The 20,411-nt window shown below is 31.9% G+C and overlaps 2 protein-coding genes across 3 annotated transcripts in view; one reads left to right on the top strand and one right to left on the bottom strand.

The window, feature by feature from the left end:
• Positions 1-15,125, bottom strand: part of LOC143196636 (apyrase) — a 41,415-nt gene extending 26,290 nt beyond the window's left edge. The window contains exons 1-2 of the mRNA XM_076404508.1: positions 15,004-15,125; positions 14,860-14,947 (exon numbers count right to left, since the gene is read on the bottom strand). Coding sequence (XP_076260623.1) covers positions 14,860-14,897 — 38 coding nt within the window. The 5' untranslated portion in view covers positions 14,898-14,947; positions 15,004-15,125. The remainder of the gene's footprint in view (positions 1-14,859; positions 14,948-15,003) is intronic.
• A 233-nt stretch (positions 15,126-15,358) lies between these two features.
• The window catches only part of LOC143196663 (uncharacterized), a 193,180-nt gene continuing 188,127 nt past the window's right edge, over positions 15,359-20,411 (top strand). Inside the window, exon 1 of one of the 2 annotated variants that reach the window (XM_076404574.1) lies at positions 15,359-15,611. Coding sequence is in view for 1 of the 2 variants with exons in the window: in XM_076404567.1 (XP_076260682.1) it covers positions 15,580-15,611 (32 nt within the window). In the remaining variant the exon portion in view is untranslated. The remainder of the gene's footprint in view (positions 15,612-20,411) is intronic. The other variant, XM_076404567.1, reaches the window with a different exon arrangement.

Below are 20,411 nucleotides of genomic sequence, written 5' to 3'. Positions count from 1 at the left end.
GTACAAATGAACAATACTAATAAATTAATATTGTATTAAGCATATCTAATCTAAGGTTTAATTAATAAAAAATATTTTTATTCGTGTTTTTTTGTGAATGGATAAATATGAAGATGTTTTTTTCCAATAACAGTCAAGGTTTTTTCTTTCGAATGTACGTTTCATCTAATTATACAAATTAAATTTTTTACAGTATTTGCAATAGAATTTGAAATTCAATATTAATAATAATAGTGTCTTTTTTTACATTATATATTATTGAGGGATGATACAAGTGTTGCTTTTTATTCAACTTTTTAATTTGATGTTCAACAATTTCGAGAGCGCCATTTCGATTTTCGGTATTATTTGTTTTTTTGGTTATGCTTCTCATTATACTGAAGTTGAACTGGTTGTCTTTGATACCAACTGTTCACATACTGGAGTTCGGTTATGAGTCATTGAATTTGATTGACCTTGTCATGCTTTATTTCTTGTTTATCTTTATTTATGTGTTGTATGTTGGTTCTGTAGCGACCTTGAGGCATGTCGAATTTTACATAGTGGAATAACGGTCTTCAAAATACCCAGAAATATAAACCCAGATGTTGAATACGGGCGGGGTGCCAGCAGCGCCAACTAGAACCCGATAACGAATAGCTGACAACCCCGAGACGTTTATCTGGGATGTTATTGAAGGGTATTTCCATTCCTTCAGTACTCGACCATCGTTTGGTTTAGACAAGCTTCGTCTCCAGGTAACACCGCTGCCATCCGTTTTATCTATTTTGTATTTTCCACATTTTTATATTACTTCAATAAATAACGGTCACATAATGCAAAACACCATTGTTTAATTTCTTTTTACCTCAATTCACTGAGCCATGTAATTTACCACATTTTTATATTAAACAGTATTTTCCACATTTTTATATTACTACAATAAATAACGGTCACAGAATGTAAACACCACTGTTTCATATCGTTTTACCTCCATTTCTGAGCCATTTAATTTACTCTAAAGTGGTGACCCCGACTTGATCTTTCGCAAAATTGAGTTTGGACTAGTGAATGGAGGGTACGTGTAACATGGTGTATTTTACGTGGCCGTTATATTTTTTGTTTCAACATTTTCAATATTTTTAAAACTATTCTACTTCGATTTTACTTTTGTTCCTTCAACATTACATTCATTCAAAAATTTGTTCCTCATTGAATTTTATTTTAGTGCTGGAACAATGAACCTTAAAATTCATTTCATATTTTTAAAAATTTTTGTCCAAATTTTATTTCTTTCACAATGTTTTGAACTCTTAGAGATTTTTACATTACTGTTTAATCATCAGCGTCTCGGCCAAACATTTCTTTCGGCACTATGTTTAAATCATAATGTCTTCCTTCGCTCGCCGTCTCAGTCATAATGGCAGACATTTTGATTTGAAAGGCTTTGGGCAGCTTCGGTCGGATACCGTCGTTAGTTGTTTTTTCTGAATTACCGTAACGTATGTGACTACGGATTAGTCACGGAGCCGCTCCAGAAGCTAGGTACCGATTGCAGTCACCGTAGACTCGTCATGTCTTCGCCGAGGTACCAGAATTGCCAGCGTCTCGTCGTTGAAGAAAATAAGCTACCACGTCGTCGAACAATCGATCCTCCCACAGCTTCGATTACGGGAGCCTTGTCCGTAAAATAGCTGGTTTTCAACGTCGTCAATGGACCACATTCAAGTGCCAAAGCGACGATGAAGCAACAGTATCTGTAAGACTGGAAGATTCAACGGTCGTACCAGATCGCAACCGTACCAACCACAACCGTTTCGATTTATCATGTTTCAAAGCCCTTTTCATGTAGCATATTTTGTTTGGTATATCAGTAATTTGTATTTGATTTTTTTCATACATTTTTGTATTTTTATTTGCCTAAAATAATTATATGTATTTGTATGGCAGGGGAGTATTGTAGCGACCTTGAGGCATGTCGAATTTTACGTAGTGGAATAACGGTCTACAAAATACCCAGAAATATAATCCCAGATTCCGGTAATCCCCTGGCAACCACGAGACGTTTATCTGGGAAGTTATTGAAGAGTATTTCCATTCATTCAATACTCGACCATCGTTTGGTTTAGACGTGCCACCATCGACTGCCCAAGCCTCGTCTCCAGGTAACACTACTGCCATCCGTTTTATCTATTTTGTATTTTTCAGATTTTTATATTACTTCAATAAATAACGGTCACATAATGTAATCACCATCGTTTCATTTCGTTTTACCTCCATTCACTGAGCCATCTAATTTACTCTAAAGTTCTTTATGTCTTGTTTGGTTAACTCCGCTCTCTTCTAGCCTTGTGTTGAACTTTTCGGATATTTTTGTGTTGTTAAAATTAAATTCTGTGCGAGGTGATTTTGATGACTAACGTGAAGGTTATAAGTTAATCCCGGAAAGTTATTCACATTATATTGTCTTGTGTAGACACCGAAGCGGAGTATCATAGTCACAATGTTTTGCTGTGCATATAGTGGCATCAGCAGAATGTAGTGTATTACGAGCTGCTGTAACCGAATGAAACTCAGACTGCAGATATGTACGACGTCAACTAATCACATTGAATGAAGCATTGTGAAAAAAAGGATCAGTAATATACAAACGCAATACGTTATACATTATACGTTATTTTCTTATCTCGCCCACTAGGCTCACCAGACAGTGTCTTCTGATCACGACTTGTTCAGGCCGATGCAGTATATCTTGGTTGGCCCACGGTTTCCAAATTCTGAAGAAGTGCGAAAACAATTTGTTGATTGAATTAATTGATAACGGGAGAAATTTGTAGAAAATGATGGAATATATTGTAAATATAGTAAAATCAAAACTGGGAATCACATCATATATAAAATAAAATACTTGAGAACATAGGAGTCTTATACCATTTATGAAAATATCTTATTTAATGATTTAATGATGTATTATCTTAAAAATGAAAAAAAAATTATTAAATTTATGTTAATATTTTGAATAATATTTTTTGATTTTTCTATTTTTATTTCTTATATTATCTTATATTTTTTACTTTTCTCAAGTTTTTTAAAAATGAAAATGTAACAACCTAACAGTTTGAGTTAAAATAATTATTCAAAATGATTAAGTTTTATGTGAAATATATTATTTACCTTATTGAAATTTGTAACATTTTGTAAAAAAGCTCTTTACGGGTGTAACACTAGTTAAATATATAGCGAAAACAATAACAAAACTTTTTCCAATTCTATTATGGTAAATAAATATGGATAAAATATTTAATAAAGCTGAAATAGACACAACTGTAGCGACGTGGAAATGTGGTTACAACAAAATAAACAATTACAGGTCACTATAAAGTAGAGTAAAACTTAAATTAAATTGGCGTCAAATCACTTAATTTTGAATAGAAGATATTTGTCCATTTAGAGGTATTGTTTGACATTTAAATATTCTAATATTGATTGAAAAGAAAAACTATAACAGAATCAGCCGAAACCTATCGCGCGATCCTTAGGCTTTCGACTCGATAAAAACTAACTGAGTGCTAAAGATCCCGACAATTAAATATTTACGATGTTCATAGGACATTAAAAAACATAAAATGAACTTATCTGATTTAATAAAATCAATTTAAACGTAAAAAAATGTGCGCAGATTTACTTCCAAAGAATTTAGAATGGTTTTTCCTGAACCCGATATATATGCAGACTAATCACATTTGTGGTATATCTTGCATTGATATTAGTAATTATAACGTAAATATGTAGTTTTTAACAAAATAAGGTCATGTAGAACTGAATTTGTAAAAAAAAAGAAAAAATAAATTAGCGCTTTAAATTTTAATTAGTAATATATTAAATATAATGATTTTGATAAGAAAGGTGTAACTTGAATTGTAGTGTTATATACGAGAGTTGTTCAATTAGAACCTAGTATTGTTTGATAGACAGAATATATTTTAAAATACCACGTATTTGTTATATTCTCTCTAAAAAATACAAGCCGAATTTAGATAAGTGTTCGTTTCAGTACTTCCAATTATTGGAATATTTGGAACTACTGAACAATCGTTATTTGTTAAATCTTCCGAAATTTATCCGGAATGCTGAGGTAATTTATAAGTTAATTAATATTGTTTAGCAATGTGGATAAGCACTGATGATTTAATATATTGTAACAGAAACATGTAAATTTTTACAAAATAATTCCATATAAAAAAGTCTGTGATTTAAAATTTAATTACAATTATTTTAGATACAATGAGTTTAATGTGAATGATAATTGGAACCTAGTATTATATGGACATGGGACAAAAAATATGAATAAAATTTCTTTTACTTTTCAAGGCCACCTATTTTTTATATTAGAAATAAGAAGACTATTTTTCTTAGAGTTTCTAAACTCTAAAAGCTAAGTAATTATAATCATAATTTTGGTGAGTTTGAAAATAATGAACATTCAATAGATACTGAAACTGCCGAATTTTATTAAGAATGCAAAGGGTATTATATCTAATCCTTTCACAATACATCAAAAAAAGTTTAAAATTAAGGTAACGGCCAAAATAAGTTTCAATAATCTTACAAAATGCATTTGATTGAAGGGGTTATGTATGTCATTTGTCAAGGATACATTATATGGCAGCACTATTGATGAGATTTGGGTCTATTAAATGATCCTGAGTTAAAATAGGAGGCTAGCGAGTGCTAATGATGTTCATCTTGTACCTCACAAAAATATAATTTATCGTTTGCATGCGAATTTTCGACAGTACGGTACGTCAGCGGACAGGATTCAGTCTGGAAGACAACGGACGTCTCGTAATGCTCAAAAGGTGGCTTTGGTGCGCGGTAGTGATGCAAAGCCTCCAGAAATACCAATTTGGAGACGTGGTTCCCAGTTACACATTTCTGCACGCAGCTGAAGACGAATTTTGAAAACCGATATGCAAATATTCTCGTACAAAATTTAATTAGCCCAAAAATTGCTACCGAGAGATCCTGATCAACGAGTTGAGTACAGTAATACAGTCCTAAAGCTGTCTGGTGAAATTGAAAATTTTTCGTCTAAATTGATAATGAGCGATGAAGCCCATTTTCTTCTTAGTGGCCGTGTCAATAAACAGTCGGGTTTGGGGAACCCAGAATCCTTAATTAATTCATAAAACATCATTGCATCCATAAAAAACTATATGGTGTGCTAGAAACATCATTGGTCCCTATTATTTTGAAAATGACCAAGGTTGCAATTATTCTTGCTGCTGAACGGTACCAAGTCATGATTCATAATTTTCTTGCTTCTGAAATGGAAGAGCAAGGACTAGAGGACATGTGGTTTCAGCAAGATGAGGCCACAGTATACACAGCTCGTTCAAAAATTCAATTGTTGAATGACGTTTTTAGACGAAGACTAATTGCGCGAAGTGACGATTTAGCATTGCCATCCAGATCTCCTGTTTTAAAAACACCAGACTTTTTCTTATGGGTCTTTCTAAAATCAAAAGTTTATGTGAATAAGCCCCAAACGATTCAACATCTTAAACACAAAATTTGTCACGAAATTGAAGAAATTAAGCCTCAGATGTTGCAGGATGTCATGAAAAATGCCTTAAAAAGAACCGAAAGTTGCATAGCGAATCGCTATTTAGCCGATAAAATTGTTCAATCATAACAAAAAAAAAATGTAAAGACCAAATACACTTTTTATGAAAACTAAACTTATTGTTACACGTTGTAGATAATATAAAATTGCAAAATTTGCAAAATTTATTGTAAATTTTCAGTCCATCGCTTTTTTAATATACGATTCATAAGCCCTTTTGATCTTGTCTTACATATATTCATTCACTGATATATACTGATGACCGATTCATTGATTTATATCATGATATTGATTTATTTCAAATTTTCAATAATTTCTGTGCTTCATTTGTATAATATAGAAAATCTTCACAAAGCTTCGTCTTTAACTAATCTCCAATAAGACCCGATAATAATTGAAGACACTATTAAATTGCAGCCATTTTTGTCTTAATGCAGTATCAATATTTCTTGTAGCAACGTAGTTAACTTGTAGTTAATGACGGCATTTTCTAATTAAAATAATTATTTTATTTTGACTAAATCAGTATTAATATGTACCCTTCCCAAACATTATTTTTTTTCGTCTCTGTTCTGTACATTGGTTAATCTATAGAACAATAAGCCACTGTGTTGTCCATCTTCTAAACTGTTTAATTTAATCGTTTTTTAAAGTTCTTCAATTTGTGGACACAGCTCCTATCCCTCTATGTGAATCTGTTGCTAGAATAAGGATTTTGCATCTCTTGAGCGTTATGTTCTGTTGTTCTTTAATTCCACTAACCGCCAATGCCAGTTCGTTTGCGTGTTGCACAATACTCTTTTGATACTTTATACTAAAACTAGCGACCCGCCCCGGCTTCGCACAGGTGCAATGCTGATACTAAATTAAATACACTACAGAAAAAATATGAACGTTGTATATAAAAACATAGCGGCCCGCTCCGACTTTGCACGGGCATAAAATATATATGCCTATGTCACTCAATGAAAACATGATTAAAATCGATCTAGTATTTTTGGTTCATTCATTACTGCCCTTGGCCTGCACGCATTAAATTTGGAGTAAAACAATTCCTCTTCCCCTATACTTACTATGAAGATTTCCTGCTATCTTTGGAATATCTAAATTCATACAATTTTTATTACATTACACATTTTTAAACGCAAATTTTAAATTTGTAATATCTCCGAAAATATTTGTTTAATTTACATGCTGTAAGGAACCATATTGATCTATATTAATTGGACACTGGTAAGGATTAATGCCGTATTGCTTAAAATAGCTTCGTAAATAAGCCATTTTCTCACGTAAAAAGTAAACAATAAAAATGGTTAATGTGGGTTATCCCTAAAAGATAAACATATACCATCGCGGACTTTTTTGTAGACCTTTTTATGGTGTACAATACTGTAGTACCTTAATTTGATCTAACTCGTAGGGTTAGGCAGCGTTTTTGCTAATTGCTAAATAAGTCTAAAAAAATAGGTTAATTTACGACATCACGTTAGAAACGTCTAAAATTAGCAATGTTGCCTTAGTATATTATGCATGTATTATACATATAAACCTTCCTCTTGAATCACTCTATCTATTGAAAAAAACCGCATCAAAATCCGGTGCGTAGTTTTAAAGATTTAAGCTCACATAGGGATATAGGGACAGAAAAGGCGACTTTGTTTTATACTATGTAGTGATGCATTATCTCTTGCTTTACTGTTCGTACACCGAGATCCAGATACATATACTTATTGAACATGTCCCTTAAAGCCTCACTCTTGAACATTTTCAATATTTCTATATAGCTGTTGCTTGCCATATTTGTTTTTTGTTGTGTAATTCAATTGTATTTAGATAGTTGTACAGTAACAAAAACGGTTTGTTTTTTCTTTCTGATTGCAGATATTTTAAATCAATGAAAATGACAATGAAATAATTTAGAGTTTGTTTTATATAGGATGTCCGAAATGTCTCATATTTTTTAATTGAATAATAAAGTACCTATTACACATGTACTATTTTGTTTAAAAAACTGTATAATCACTGTGGATAATTGTGTCTAGTTATGTGTTGGTTTCTATAGACATTTTATTAAATTGTTTCATGGGTTGTATTTCTTGTGGAATATGCATGCCATATGTCTAAGCTTTCGTCATATTACCTGAAGAGCAGTAATATATTGAGGATAGATATATTTTTTTTTTGATGATCATTTAAGATCTTTAAACATCATACGCAGCAATTTCGAATGTTGGATGTACCATCAATGTGAAAATAAGCTTCGTTGTTGTTAGAAGTACAGTAACAAAAAATAACGTTCAATAGTTCAGTGGTAATTCAGCAAAAGCACCCGTAAGTAACACATAAAAATATTCTTAATTACATTGCGTGCACTCAGAATATGTTTTAATTTGAATGCAGCAAGTACTGAATTTTGTCGCACGCTATTATAATAATTTTATTTATCTGAGTTGTTTGTATGTTGTTGAAGGGGGCAATTTTTGTTTCCGTGTTAGGTTGTTCATATACAAAATGTTGGAATAAGTGTATTGAAGCTTATATTATATTTTATTTGCAAATATTTGAGATTGGAGTATTTAAAAATATAATCCAAACCATAAAAAATTGGTTCAAACTATCATTTATCATGATGCCTTGTTTACTTCTTTGAGCAGTAAATGACATTTTCAAGTCGATTGATAGTTGAATGCAGTATTCTGCAGTTATCCTGCCTTGAGTCTCCAGGAGTTTCGTAATAACGTACTCACTATATAATCAAGATAAGCTTGTTTTTAAAGAAAATGTGGATGTTTTGGCGTTCATACCGTTGGTTGCTCGGGTATCTACCCGCTTAATTTGTTACAGTTAAATATTTTTGTTATAGTTATGTTATAGTCAATACTATTACCACTCTTTAAATATATAATAGCTCAATTAATCTTGCCAAGAAAATAAATTAAATTATATAACTGTAGAGATATTTTATAACATATGCTAATAATATTTTCAAGCAAGATATTTCTGGACTGATTCCTATTTTTTTTAAAACTTTCTCAGATTGTTAAGGTGGATATTTTCTAGCGTTGGAAACTATGGACTGAAAACAGTCGAAACAGTCGATATTCGCAAAACAGACGAAACCATTGATGGTCAAAAAACTAGCGACTATAGTAATTACTATTTTCAGTCAAATCCAAGGTTCGACTATTTTTTTAATTTGTGATGTCAGACGAAGATGTACTAATGCTTTCCTTTGTGGGAAATTGTGCGAAATTGTGGGAGAGGAAAGGACGAAGATTATTGCTTGGGACAGTTAATTTTATATGTGGTTATATCTTCCAACTCTAGTTAGTATAAGCGAGAAGGAGATGTATAAATTCCTTCATGAACTAACTTTAAAAAAGAAAAGGAAAAAATAATTGCTGAATACTATAATAATAATAATACATAACATGCAATTTATAATTTAATCTTAAATGAAGTAGAATTACTTTTATATTTGAATGTTCTGTGGATCTGTAAAGAGAAATGGAATTTCCCTATGGAATGGAATAATACCCCACAAATATTTTATTGTATTTTAATGTGTTAATTGATATTTTTAAATAAAATACTATAATAAAAAAGACAATACAATAGAATTTAAACAAAACCTAAAAACTAAAGATGTATAATAACCATAAATACTATATAAAAATTAAACATATACCTAACCACTGAAAAAAAATTAATCCATGACATAATAAAAAATGATCTGAATGAAATGATATACAATATATTGCTATTTACAAGCAAACTGGCAAAAAAAATCATAAAGCTACATATATTACATCTAAATCTGTGTAAGCATAAATTGGGTACATTTTTGTCAAGGTCACGGCTAGGACGACAGAGCCAGAACGTTAAAAATCACTTGAGTGAAACTAGTAGAACCAAAAATAGTAACTAAAAGTACGATTGAAACAGTCGATAGTAAATAGTAACAAAATCAGTCAGACCGAAAATAGCGATTGAAAACAGTCGACTGAAACAGGCACTAGTAAAAAGTAGTAAAATCAGTCGAACCAAAAATAGCGACTGAAATAGTCGATAGTAAAAAGTAGTGAATTACTAAACAGTCGATAGTCAATTTCAGTCGATAGTTCCCAACACTAATATTTTCTTTATCTCACATATATTATGAATGTTTTTGTATTTCATTTATAATTTGCTATATCTTATACAACAATTTTATAAAAAGTCTGTAATATTTGTTCCATATGGGACATGTCGAATTTTACATTTTGCCATAGCGGCCAACAAAATATTCAAAAATATTATCCCATATATTGAACACGTTCGGAGCGAACCTCGAGGTATTATCATAGGATGACATTTAAGGGTACCTACATTTAAGTGCCTCCATCGACTGCCCAAACGTCTACCAGGTAATACTACCTCGATCACTATTTTTGTGTTTCTATTCATCTTTGTATCAACACTAAATAACGGTCATAAAATATCACTTTTTATATCATCCTACCTCCATTTACTGAGTCATAATCCTGGAACATTCTTTAAATAGACGTTTTGTTTTGGCATCCTTGTATTAGCTTGTTGGTGTTTTCACACATAGACTATAGACAAATATTGCATGTTGTCTCTTTTTCAGAAGTTTTTTTAAATAGCCTGAAATAAGACTAAAATACAATATTAGACTCTTGTTTTCCTCAGAGCAAAATTCTCTGGAACTGAAAATATAGACTCAACTGGTGATTTAACAATCTCAAGTGGTACTAGATCTCCCGTTAAAAAAGAATATAAGTTATTTACCATGTTCATCTTCTTCACAATTTTCTCCAGGAGAATGATGTGAAAAAATTGAAGTGATGAGCCCTTTTAAAGATTTCTCGAACATACTAGGGGAAGGATGCTGTTTCTACCTTCATGACCTCTAATTGATCCAACAAAATTCTTTAAACAATCTTGGTTAAGATTTGTTAAACAGATGTAGTTATTTATAAATTTAGACAGAATAGATTTCTTTAAGGTAATAAATTACCTAAAAGTAGCAATTAAATTTTTAATTGATGGCACCATAACAAATATTTTCTTAACAAGGCAATCAAATTTAAATATATAATTCCTCTACTATAAACGAACAACTTGGTAGATTAATTGAATTTTATTACTACTAACATCTTCATAAGGTTTTGATTTTCCGTAAACAAACAATATATAAACAGACACGTAGTAGATAGATAATTTTATATGTACCTGATAAAACCAATGATGGATATGCATTTACCCTAATACCTGTTCCTGAAGGAAGGGTAATTCTAAATTTTTCACGAAAATGTCCATAACAGACACCATGACGTTGATATATTTGCATTGTGGTTTATCCAGGTAACTTACTACTATTTACTTAATCAACCCATTTTTGGAAAGGAGCGAGATCATTCTTTGGGAAACGATGTTTAATTTCCGTAGTAGATTTTTACCCCGGTACACTACATCTTTTACTACAATGACGCATTGTCATCAATTTTTATATTATTACTCCATAATAATTAATGTAAAACAGAAAATATGCATAACGTAAAACGAAAATTTTGTGAACAAAACCAAACAAAAACCAAAACTTACAAACAACACACATAAAAATGGACGTCCATAGAAAATGCTGACTTCACATAATTTGATCGACCAATCCCGTTTCGTGTTAGTGGCGGCAACAGGAATTTAAACTAGCCAATCACCATTTGCGATCGCAGCGCTACAGTCGATTGAACTAAACAAAACATTTCCCCAAGGTAGCCTATACCGTGAAATTTCTATTTTTTCTATGTCATGCATCTCCAAACTTTTGAGACAATTCAAGGTGTAGCTGGTCATTAAGATTAGAACCATGCCTTCTAAAACGATTTTATTAATTATTACATGTTCTATAAGACGCAATGCCCGCATCAAAAGTGCTACAAATGGATTCTCTTGCTTAAACATATTATTGTCATTCGTTGTTGAAAGTTTTGTTAAATATATGACTTGTCTCGATACAAGAGCCAGTATAGAAAGGAGGAAGAAAAGTTAGTAGAGGGGGCTGTGACTTGTATCGAATGGGTATAAATTACCAGGGATCAAAATAAAGTTACTTTTTTGTTCCAAGGCCATAAGTGGTGTATTAATTCCGTCCTGTCCCGAATCATAAGTGATTCGTAATAGGTTATGGGCCCAGAATTCTCAGTGTAAATGAGAAGTGGTAGGGTGACCACGGAGAGTGCAGGAGAATGTAGATTAGGTAATTTTAACTTTAATTAATAATTTAATCAAATGAATCTTCACAATTATGTGATAAACAAAGGTAACATTAAATTTTCTTCTTAAAAATAATTCTCTCTTTGAACAATCATAGAAATAGTCGCCAAAACACTGTCCAATTTAATATCGATTATATAGTTTTTTCTTGGGCTGCCAAACATACACATGTATTTCTCTTCAAAGGAATTTCTTCCATGTCTCTGGGTTGTTTTTATCAAATGGTATGAATCCATTAAAACTTCCTAGTTGATTACCATACCAGTCTTCGTAACTTGCTCCTTCAAGTCCACTTCCGCCTTACATTAGTCCATGGCCTTCTGGTATCACTGAGGTATCATAACTAATTGGTCACCACTATCTCCATTTTCTGCTTCTAATATTGTACTCAATTTTGTTTTCTCCAGTTTTCTAACTTTATCACCTTCACCTATTACTTTCAACTCAATCATTCACTAACATTATTCTGCTTTATGAGCTTTCTTCTGTTCTTTATCTCTATACTCCAAATCAATTATTAATGGGTGTTCACTTTTGTTTTTTCTTTTCTTTGAAAATTCTCCACAGTTCCCTTTGTTTTTTTCTTATTTTCATCTAGACCAGATTCATCAGAATCAAATCCTAATATGTTTATTATTTCCATTACTATCAGAATCATTATCACTCTATTTCCAATTCGAAATCAGAATCTTTTTAATACAACCCAGAACTGTCTAAGTGCTGTTAGTCTTTATCATATCTTAAATATTTTTGCTTAGGGCTTTCTTATTCGTCTTCGGATAAACCTAAATAATCAGGTTCTTGATCCATTACTTTATTTAACTTTCTCATATCATTGATTTGTTTTAATGAAAACATATCATCTTCAACTGTTGGTGTCTTTTCTGTTGAAATAAGCAGACAATAGGCGATATATATCTCATGGTCGTCTAATTTCCTTTCTTCTAGTATTGGTTTCCTCCAATTTAGACAAGATAGGTTCATTTTTATCAGGTTCGTCATCACTGTCTGTAATCTGCTCATACTCACATTCTTGTTTTCTTCTTCCTGTTGCAAAACTATCTGCATCGGTTTACTCACAGATTCTTCTTTGAAATTTTCTATGCTCGCCTTATATTGGTCTCTCTATATATTTTCTAAATGGTATATCTTTAGTTATTTCTTCACTATTATCCATATTGAAGTTGACTTCCATTGGCGTACCAAATTAATATGCTTAGATGCGATCTTGTAACTAACAAAACTTATATCCTTTAAATTATAACTGTAAATTATTTCTCCACTTTTGCTGGTGTTCATATTAATTTCAATTGGTGTAACAACCTTCTACGTAGAATTCCTCAAGCAGTCGTTAAATTATGTGTTTTTGATGAATCTTAATCTCTTCTATCGCTGCTTTTTCTATTCCAATAAATTGCTTAACTTCATAAAGACTTTCCATTAAGTCCACTATTTGTTCTTCGTGTCCTTTTAATAATGAGCCATCAATGAACATAACGAGATGAACATTATCTCATTTCGTGTTCCAACCTTTAGATGAATTTCTCAATCCATACAAGGCTCAATTTAATTTATGGTATCTTCTTTCATTTATAATATAATCAAACGTCAATTTGATTTATCTTTCACTTTGGATCTAGTTGTGTTGAATTGATATTTATATCAAATTCTAATGTTTTCTAACTAAACTCTTCTTCATTGGGTTCAACAGCTTTTCATTCTACCTGTAATTCTGTTGGACCCCTTGTTTCTATACTTCTCTGGTCTTTGCAACTAACACATGGTTGATTTTCTAAACTCTTCTCCATTACTAATTACTTTATTGATTACAATATTTCTTTATCCTACCGATAATTATGTTGGATATTATACACATGATTAATTTTCTAAACTCTTAATTACTCCATTACTATTTACTACCTTGATTACAATGTTTCCTTCCTTCTTACTGATAACTCAAGATCACATGTTTCTAGTTTTCTGATGTTCCTTCTGATGGTCATTAATCATTGAGTGCTCTAGTGCTCCGAAATTAATTTCCGTCCGTTGTATACAGCCATCTTGTTATTTCCACCTTCCTTCGTTTATATATAATTATATAAATATATATATATATATATATATATATATATATATATAAAAAACTTCAACTAATCTACATTCCCCTGCACTCTCCGTCGTCACCCTACTACTTCTCATTTACACCGAGAATTCTGGGCCCATAACCTATTATGAATCACTGACGATTCGGGAAGGGACGGAATTAATACACCACTTATGGCCTTGGAACAAAAGAGAAAGATTTACTTTTAACCCTGGTATTTTATGCCCACTCGATACAAGTCACAGCGCCCTCTACTAACTTTTCTTCCTCCTTTCTATACTGGTTCTTGTTTCGAGACAAGTCATATATTTAACAAAATCAACTATTTTTAGGCGGTTACAAGCGACTGTAAAGATTCAAAAGGAGGGGAAATGGCTGCTAACTGAATTCACTAAAAATACCATTTTGAACTGTCTGTATATAGCGGTTTCACTGCTTGCTAGGCAAAAAAAAATTCATGGGTTAATTCAGGAGAGACATCCACATCGACACCGAAGCGGATTATTCATGGCCATATGATCTTGTTGTGCACAAGAAGAGTAGTAATCAGTAAAGTATAGGTATTAAACTATTACTGTGGATGTCTACCGACGACAATTGAACAAATTGAAAACACCACTAATAGCGAGTAACGGACATCATATTGCTTGACACTGTTACAGCTCGAATGGAGCTTTCTGTTGCATCCAGCGTGCTCATCACACATAGAGTCTTCTGATTACCATTTGTTCGAAGTAGTGAAAATTGAATGATGCCGGGATAATAGTTGTAGAGAATGATGGAACATATTTTGATTAATTTATCTTGTACCATTTATTCTCGATAACTGCTTTTCTATAGTGAAATAATGATTAGAGTACATGCAAGCACTTACCAGAAAATGTTATTAATGTTATAAAGAATGAATAGCATTTCAAATCAACAATAACAAATGTCTTCATGACAATGTGAACTTAATTCAACTGAAAAAAATTAAATGTGATTTAATTTAATTATTTTTAATTATTTTAAACGTTACCTTGACCTGATCGTCGCTACTTTTGAACAGTTTAACAGTTCGGCCTTAACAATTTCCCATTTAACGAATCTATTAGCAGGAGAGGCGTCGATCTTATCGTTAATTAAATGCCAGACACACAGATTGCCTGACATAACCGGCCGATGCTCACCATCTCTTTACGTTAAATAATCTTTCAGTGAAAGTAAACCAATGTACAATTGTATAATAACCGTTACGTCACGGCACGATGTAGGCCGTACGAAATTCTGACGCATCACTGCGAAATTCTCATCTCGCCCGTCTGCCTTACCAGCCTTCTCCCATCGTCATCATGAACAATAGCAGTATCGCTATGCACCTCTGGGTAATGTTTATATTTATTAGAATCAGCGGCGGCACCGGTACTATTATATGTGGTAAAACTGAAGACCTTGAAGGTTTTTCGCTGCCGTGGAAACCATTTCGCGGTCGCCGATGTAAAAAATCTTTTTTTAATGGTGTTTCTGGTGTAACTGGTAAGCGGTGACGCTGTACAACTGGTGCGGTCCTCTATACGAAGAACCGACGTTTTCGATTGTGGTGGTCACATTGATAATGAAGCTATTTTGTTGTTTTAAAGTGTATAGGTAAGTGTGCTTTAATTTCAGCCTAGACAGGTGGAATTGACAAATTATTTATTTGATTTTGTCACAAATTAAATATTGATTTAGTTCAGTTACTTTTATTCCCATTATTATAGATGTACGCAAAATGCCACAAAACTTATTTATATATGAGATCGTTGGATATATTTTTTGAATAATATATAATATATCGAAGATAATGTTTTTGAATTTGGAGATTTTGCTCTACAAGATTAATAGTTTTAACAAGTTAAGTTTTCCCTTAGTTCTGACTGGTTCGAACGGCACAGTGCGCTCTTGTTGTTTTGATACATGCCTCGAGTTAAGTCTGGACGTGCTTCTATATTCATGTGATTTGACGTCATTTTAATATTGCGTTTTTTATAAACACCTGGAAAAATTGTTTAAATACAGGGTAAGTTGTGTGTTCTCCTATACATTTAGCTTGTTGTTTTTTTTTAATTCCTCCATATTATTTTATTCTTATAGGAAATAGGGGTTTAAATCCCCTCCATACACTTTTTGCAGCATTAAAAAATACTAACGCGTTAAAGGGACTGTAAACCAGACATAAACCAACCACGACATGTTCGAGTGCGAGTTTAAAGGTCTTGAATTTTTATATCTTGAGTTTTTTTAATGGAAAAAGAGTTTCGTTCAAAAATTGCTTTTAAACTAGCAAGATAATAACGAAACATAAAAGTTCCTGAAAAGCAAAATAAGTTTACGTGTAAAAAATAATTCTTCATTAAGAAAAGAGGTCACAACATTCACTTTATTTCCTATAATTAGGGCCTTTTAACTTCTGGCTCTTTTCAAAGCACTAAATATATTTTAGTCAAATGAAGAGCTAACAATTGTCATACAATGGCGACATCTGTAAATTTCGTTTCACTTTAAAAACTTCTACTTTCTTCATTGTGCTGCGATGTATCCTTTTTTTCAATCATTAAATGAACTGTTAATTAAATTGATTAAACTGCCGTATTATATCTATATTGTGGTGGTCAAAACTACAAAAAGATCCATTTTAAGATTGGATTCGTTGTTGTTTAGATACTTCTAATAATGGAATTTAATTAATATTTGATTAAAATAGTATTATAGCCAATAGCTTGAAAGCTACCATTTTTAGCAAGAAAAAGCAGTATCTCGATCAAGTTAAGCATCACATTTTACATAAAACCTGCAATTTTCATAAATATATCTTTAGTAAATCCACCCTTATGAGAATAAGTCTGAAAAAGGCATAAAATCGTCAATTTTCCTGAGTATGTTTGTCATGTATGTTAATTGTCCTGACATGGAAAAAGTGAAAAAAATTATTAGATCCCAAATTTACTTTAAACTGCCATACTATAGCAATATTGCGTTGATAAAAACGACAAACAGATCCATTTTAAGATTGGGTTCAATGTTGTTTAGATATTTCTAATAATGAAGTTTAATCAATATTTGACCAAAATAATATTATAACCATAAGCTTCAAAATTACCAATCCTAGCAAAAAAGCAATATCTTCATGAAATTAAGCATCAGATTTTATACCAACCCTGCAAATTTCATCAATATAACATTATTTTATTTAGATATATATGAGAATATGTTTGAAAATGGCCTAAAATGGTCAATATTTCAAAATTACATCCAATAATTTTTAAAATACCTTCATTAACAAAAATTAAGAACGACTGTATCATAGATAGATCATATAAATAGCTCTAATATCATCAGTATGTATTTGTCAAAATAACATTAGCTCTCACTTTCTCATTAAACATCAAATGGTATACAGAAATCTCAAATATCATCAGGATATGCGACTCGATTCATTTATGTCTTTTGCTTATTAACATCGATAACACAATTTTGCTATGGAAGCACAATCTATTGTAAATTTTTAGTAATTCCGTGATATATGAGTAAGCTTCAATATACGGGTGGTTGCGGCTTTGTTAAACAACGGTAATACTCTGTATATATATTAATTTTTATGTGAAAATTATATGTGAGTATATTTAAGTAAATTTGTGTAATGTTTTAGCATTTTTTCGCCAGATTTGGGTCTTTTCACGCTTTCAAAACACATAAAAATCTCTAAATCAAATGAAGAGATCTGTAAATTGGAAGACAATTGCAATATGTATACCGAAGTGAGCGAAATTATATTGAAAAATAATTATTTTTAATATTAAATTTGTTTTATTCACTTCTATTTCCTAAAATGTTGGCATCTGCTCGTAAACTTTTTGATCTCATTCTCAGTCATAGGAATCTACGGGTAGAAGTAAGGCAATCAATTCTGACTTTAAATTTCATAGTATATTTTGAACAAATACGTATATCACAATTTTCCTTCAAAAATGTACTTTAATAGAATAATTAATAGAATAAATCAGATTGTCGCCTGATTGACAAACATCTTTAACAAACATATATAACGTTGCTTGATTACCGCTGGTATATGATACGCTTCTTACGCACATACATAATTACAGATGATGTTAATTTATGTCTATTCATTCAATAGGCTATTTATTTTCTAATTTAGAAAATTAAAATCGAATTTTAATGATCATTAAGACAGAAAATATTGACGTTGATATTATTTTAAGTAACATTAAAATCAACAGTAAATAACAATCGCATCGAGAAATATTTGTGTCATATGGTGGATTCGATAATATCCAATGAAACGCTATTGTTTTGTTATGAATCTTTAATGTATATGGTATTAAAACAGGAGTGAATTCACCAAAGGGGTGCACCAGTTTAAGTCATAACTTTAGTAGGTTTGATATGCTGTATCTATTGTGCAGACCTTCTAGAATAACAAGTCAATTGCAAAGTCCCCGGCCTACCATAGTAAAACAAATTTGTTTGGCAAAATTAGTTTCTTTTATTTAATATTCTTCGAACTTTTCGATACCATTTTTGTAGTACGATATGTATTTTGCAATAGGCCTCAGTTTCGGTGATATCCTCTTCATTCGACGAAAATTTCTTTCCAGTGAGAATTCTTCTGAGATCTGAGAACAATAAATAGTCGCTGGGGGCCAGATCTGGAGAATACAGTTCATGAGGAAGCAATTCGAAGCCCAATTCATTTTCGCCATCGTTTTCGCTGACTTGTGACACGGTGCATTATCTTGGTGAAGCAGCATTTTCCTTTTCTTCAAATGCGGCCATTTATCGACGCTTTCGACCTTCAAACGTTCCAATAACGCTATAAAATAGTCGCTGTTGATGGTCCTTCTTTTTTCAAGGTAGTCAGTGAAAATTATTCCATGCGCATCATAAAATACCGACGTCATAACCTTACCAGCTGACTGTTGCGTTTTCCCACGCTTTGGAGCGTGTTCATCGTGTGTAGTCCACTCGGATGACTGTGGATTGAACTTCGGAGTGAAATGATCGAGCAATGTTTCATCCATTATCACATATCGACGCAAAAACTCCGGTTCATTACACTTGGTCATCTTCAAATACTGCTCCAAATCATCAACTCGCCGTTGTTTTTGGTCAAAAGTGCATTTTGCACTTTGCACTTTGCACAGAGCTTTCTCATACCTAAATATTCGTGAATAATATGATGTACACGTTCAGTTGATGTCTTTAGAGTGTCTGATATTTCATTTCAATCTTCAATTTCAATTTACGATCATTCAAAACCATTTTTTAGATTTTTTAAATATTCTCGTCGGTAACAAACTCTTTTGGGCGCCCACTGCGCTCACCGCCTTCGGTGCTCATTTCACCACGTCTAAGCTTAGCATACGAATCCTTGATGGTTGATTTTCCTGCGGCAGTGTCGGGAAATTCGGCATCAAGCCAAGGTTTTGCTTCAACTGTATTTTTCCCTTCAGAAAGCAATATTTTATCAACAAGAAAAATTCCCTTTTATCCATTTTTTCACAATAACAAATTTATACTCGCATCTTTTGAGAGTTAGGGCTAACTAAAACACATATGGATTTAATCCTAGTAGCGCCATCTATATGTCAGGCCGGGGACTTTTCAATTGACCTGTAATTGTTGGAACTCTCCCATGTAGTTAGTATGTAGCAAACTAATAACCGGATTAGTTTTATTCTCATTAATCAATATTTTACAACATTGTTAAGCATTATTTTTTATTCTTAATTGGTAGAGTATCAAGTTTTAATTATAACATATAATCATGTCATTATAGTTCAATGCAGGGTGCACTTTTAAATATGTTGTTAAAACTATGTGGTTTTACACCAACAAGTGACTCATTGTCCAAGAAGTCATAAAAATATGGTTGTATTAGTGATTAATGGCATTGCTGTAAATGAAATTTTGGACTCAAAATTTTAATAAAATTAACCCAGTAATGGTACATGTATACTAAAGCCAAGGCCAACTAAACAACAAGCAACACACACACTACAACCCGGATGTTATGCTATGACATCACAGAACGGAAGGATACACTACTATTATTAGACTACATCAACTCGCTAAATAATTTCACGAATAAGATAATAATTGACAATCATCTCATCAAGGGAAAACAGTACCACAGTCAGTTAAACTAGGAAAATTGTTTAGTAGCACCTTTCAGTATATAAAGGTTGCTGCTTAGTAATTGCTAATATCTTTGTTAATAATTTTAATGTATTTTATTAATGAAAACATGTATAGTAATATATTACTAATTCTCACCTGTTTGTTTATCTTTAACGTCGTTTTAAAACATGATTCACTTCAAGTGTTTTGATACTATAACAAGTTTGTAACATATATTTTAATTAACATAATTTTACATATCTAATAGTT

Source organism: Rhynchophorus ferrugineus, unplaced genomic scaffold (assembly GCF_030347505.1).
Source record: "Rhynchophorus ferrugineus isolate W39M unplaced genomic scaffold, kcgeb_rfMv2 rfM1, whole genome shotgun sequence".
Classification (NCBI taxonomy): domain Eukaryota; kingdom Metazoa; phylum Arthropoda; class Insecta; order Coleoptera; family Curculionidae; genus Rhynchophorus; species Rhynchophorus ferrugineus.
The sequence above is the reverse complement of the archived record's forward strand: the minus strand, read 5'-3'. Positions and strand labels throughout refer to the sequence as shown.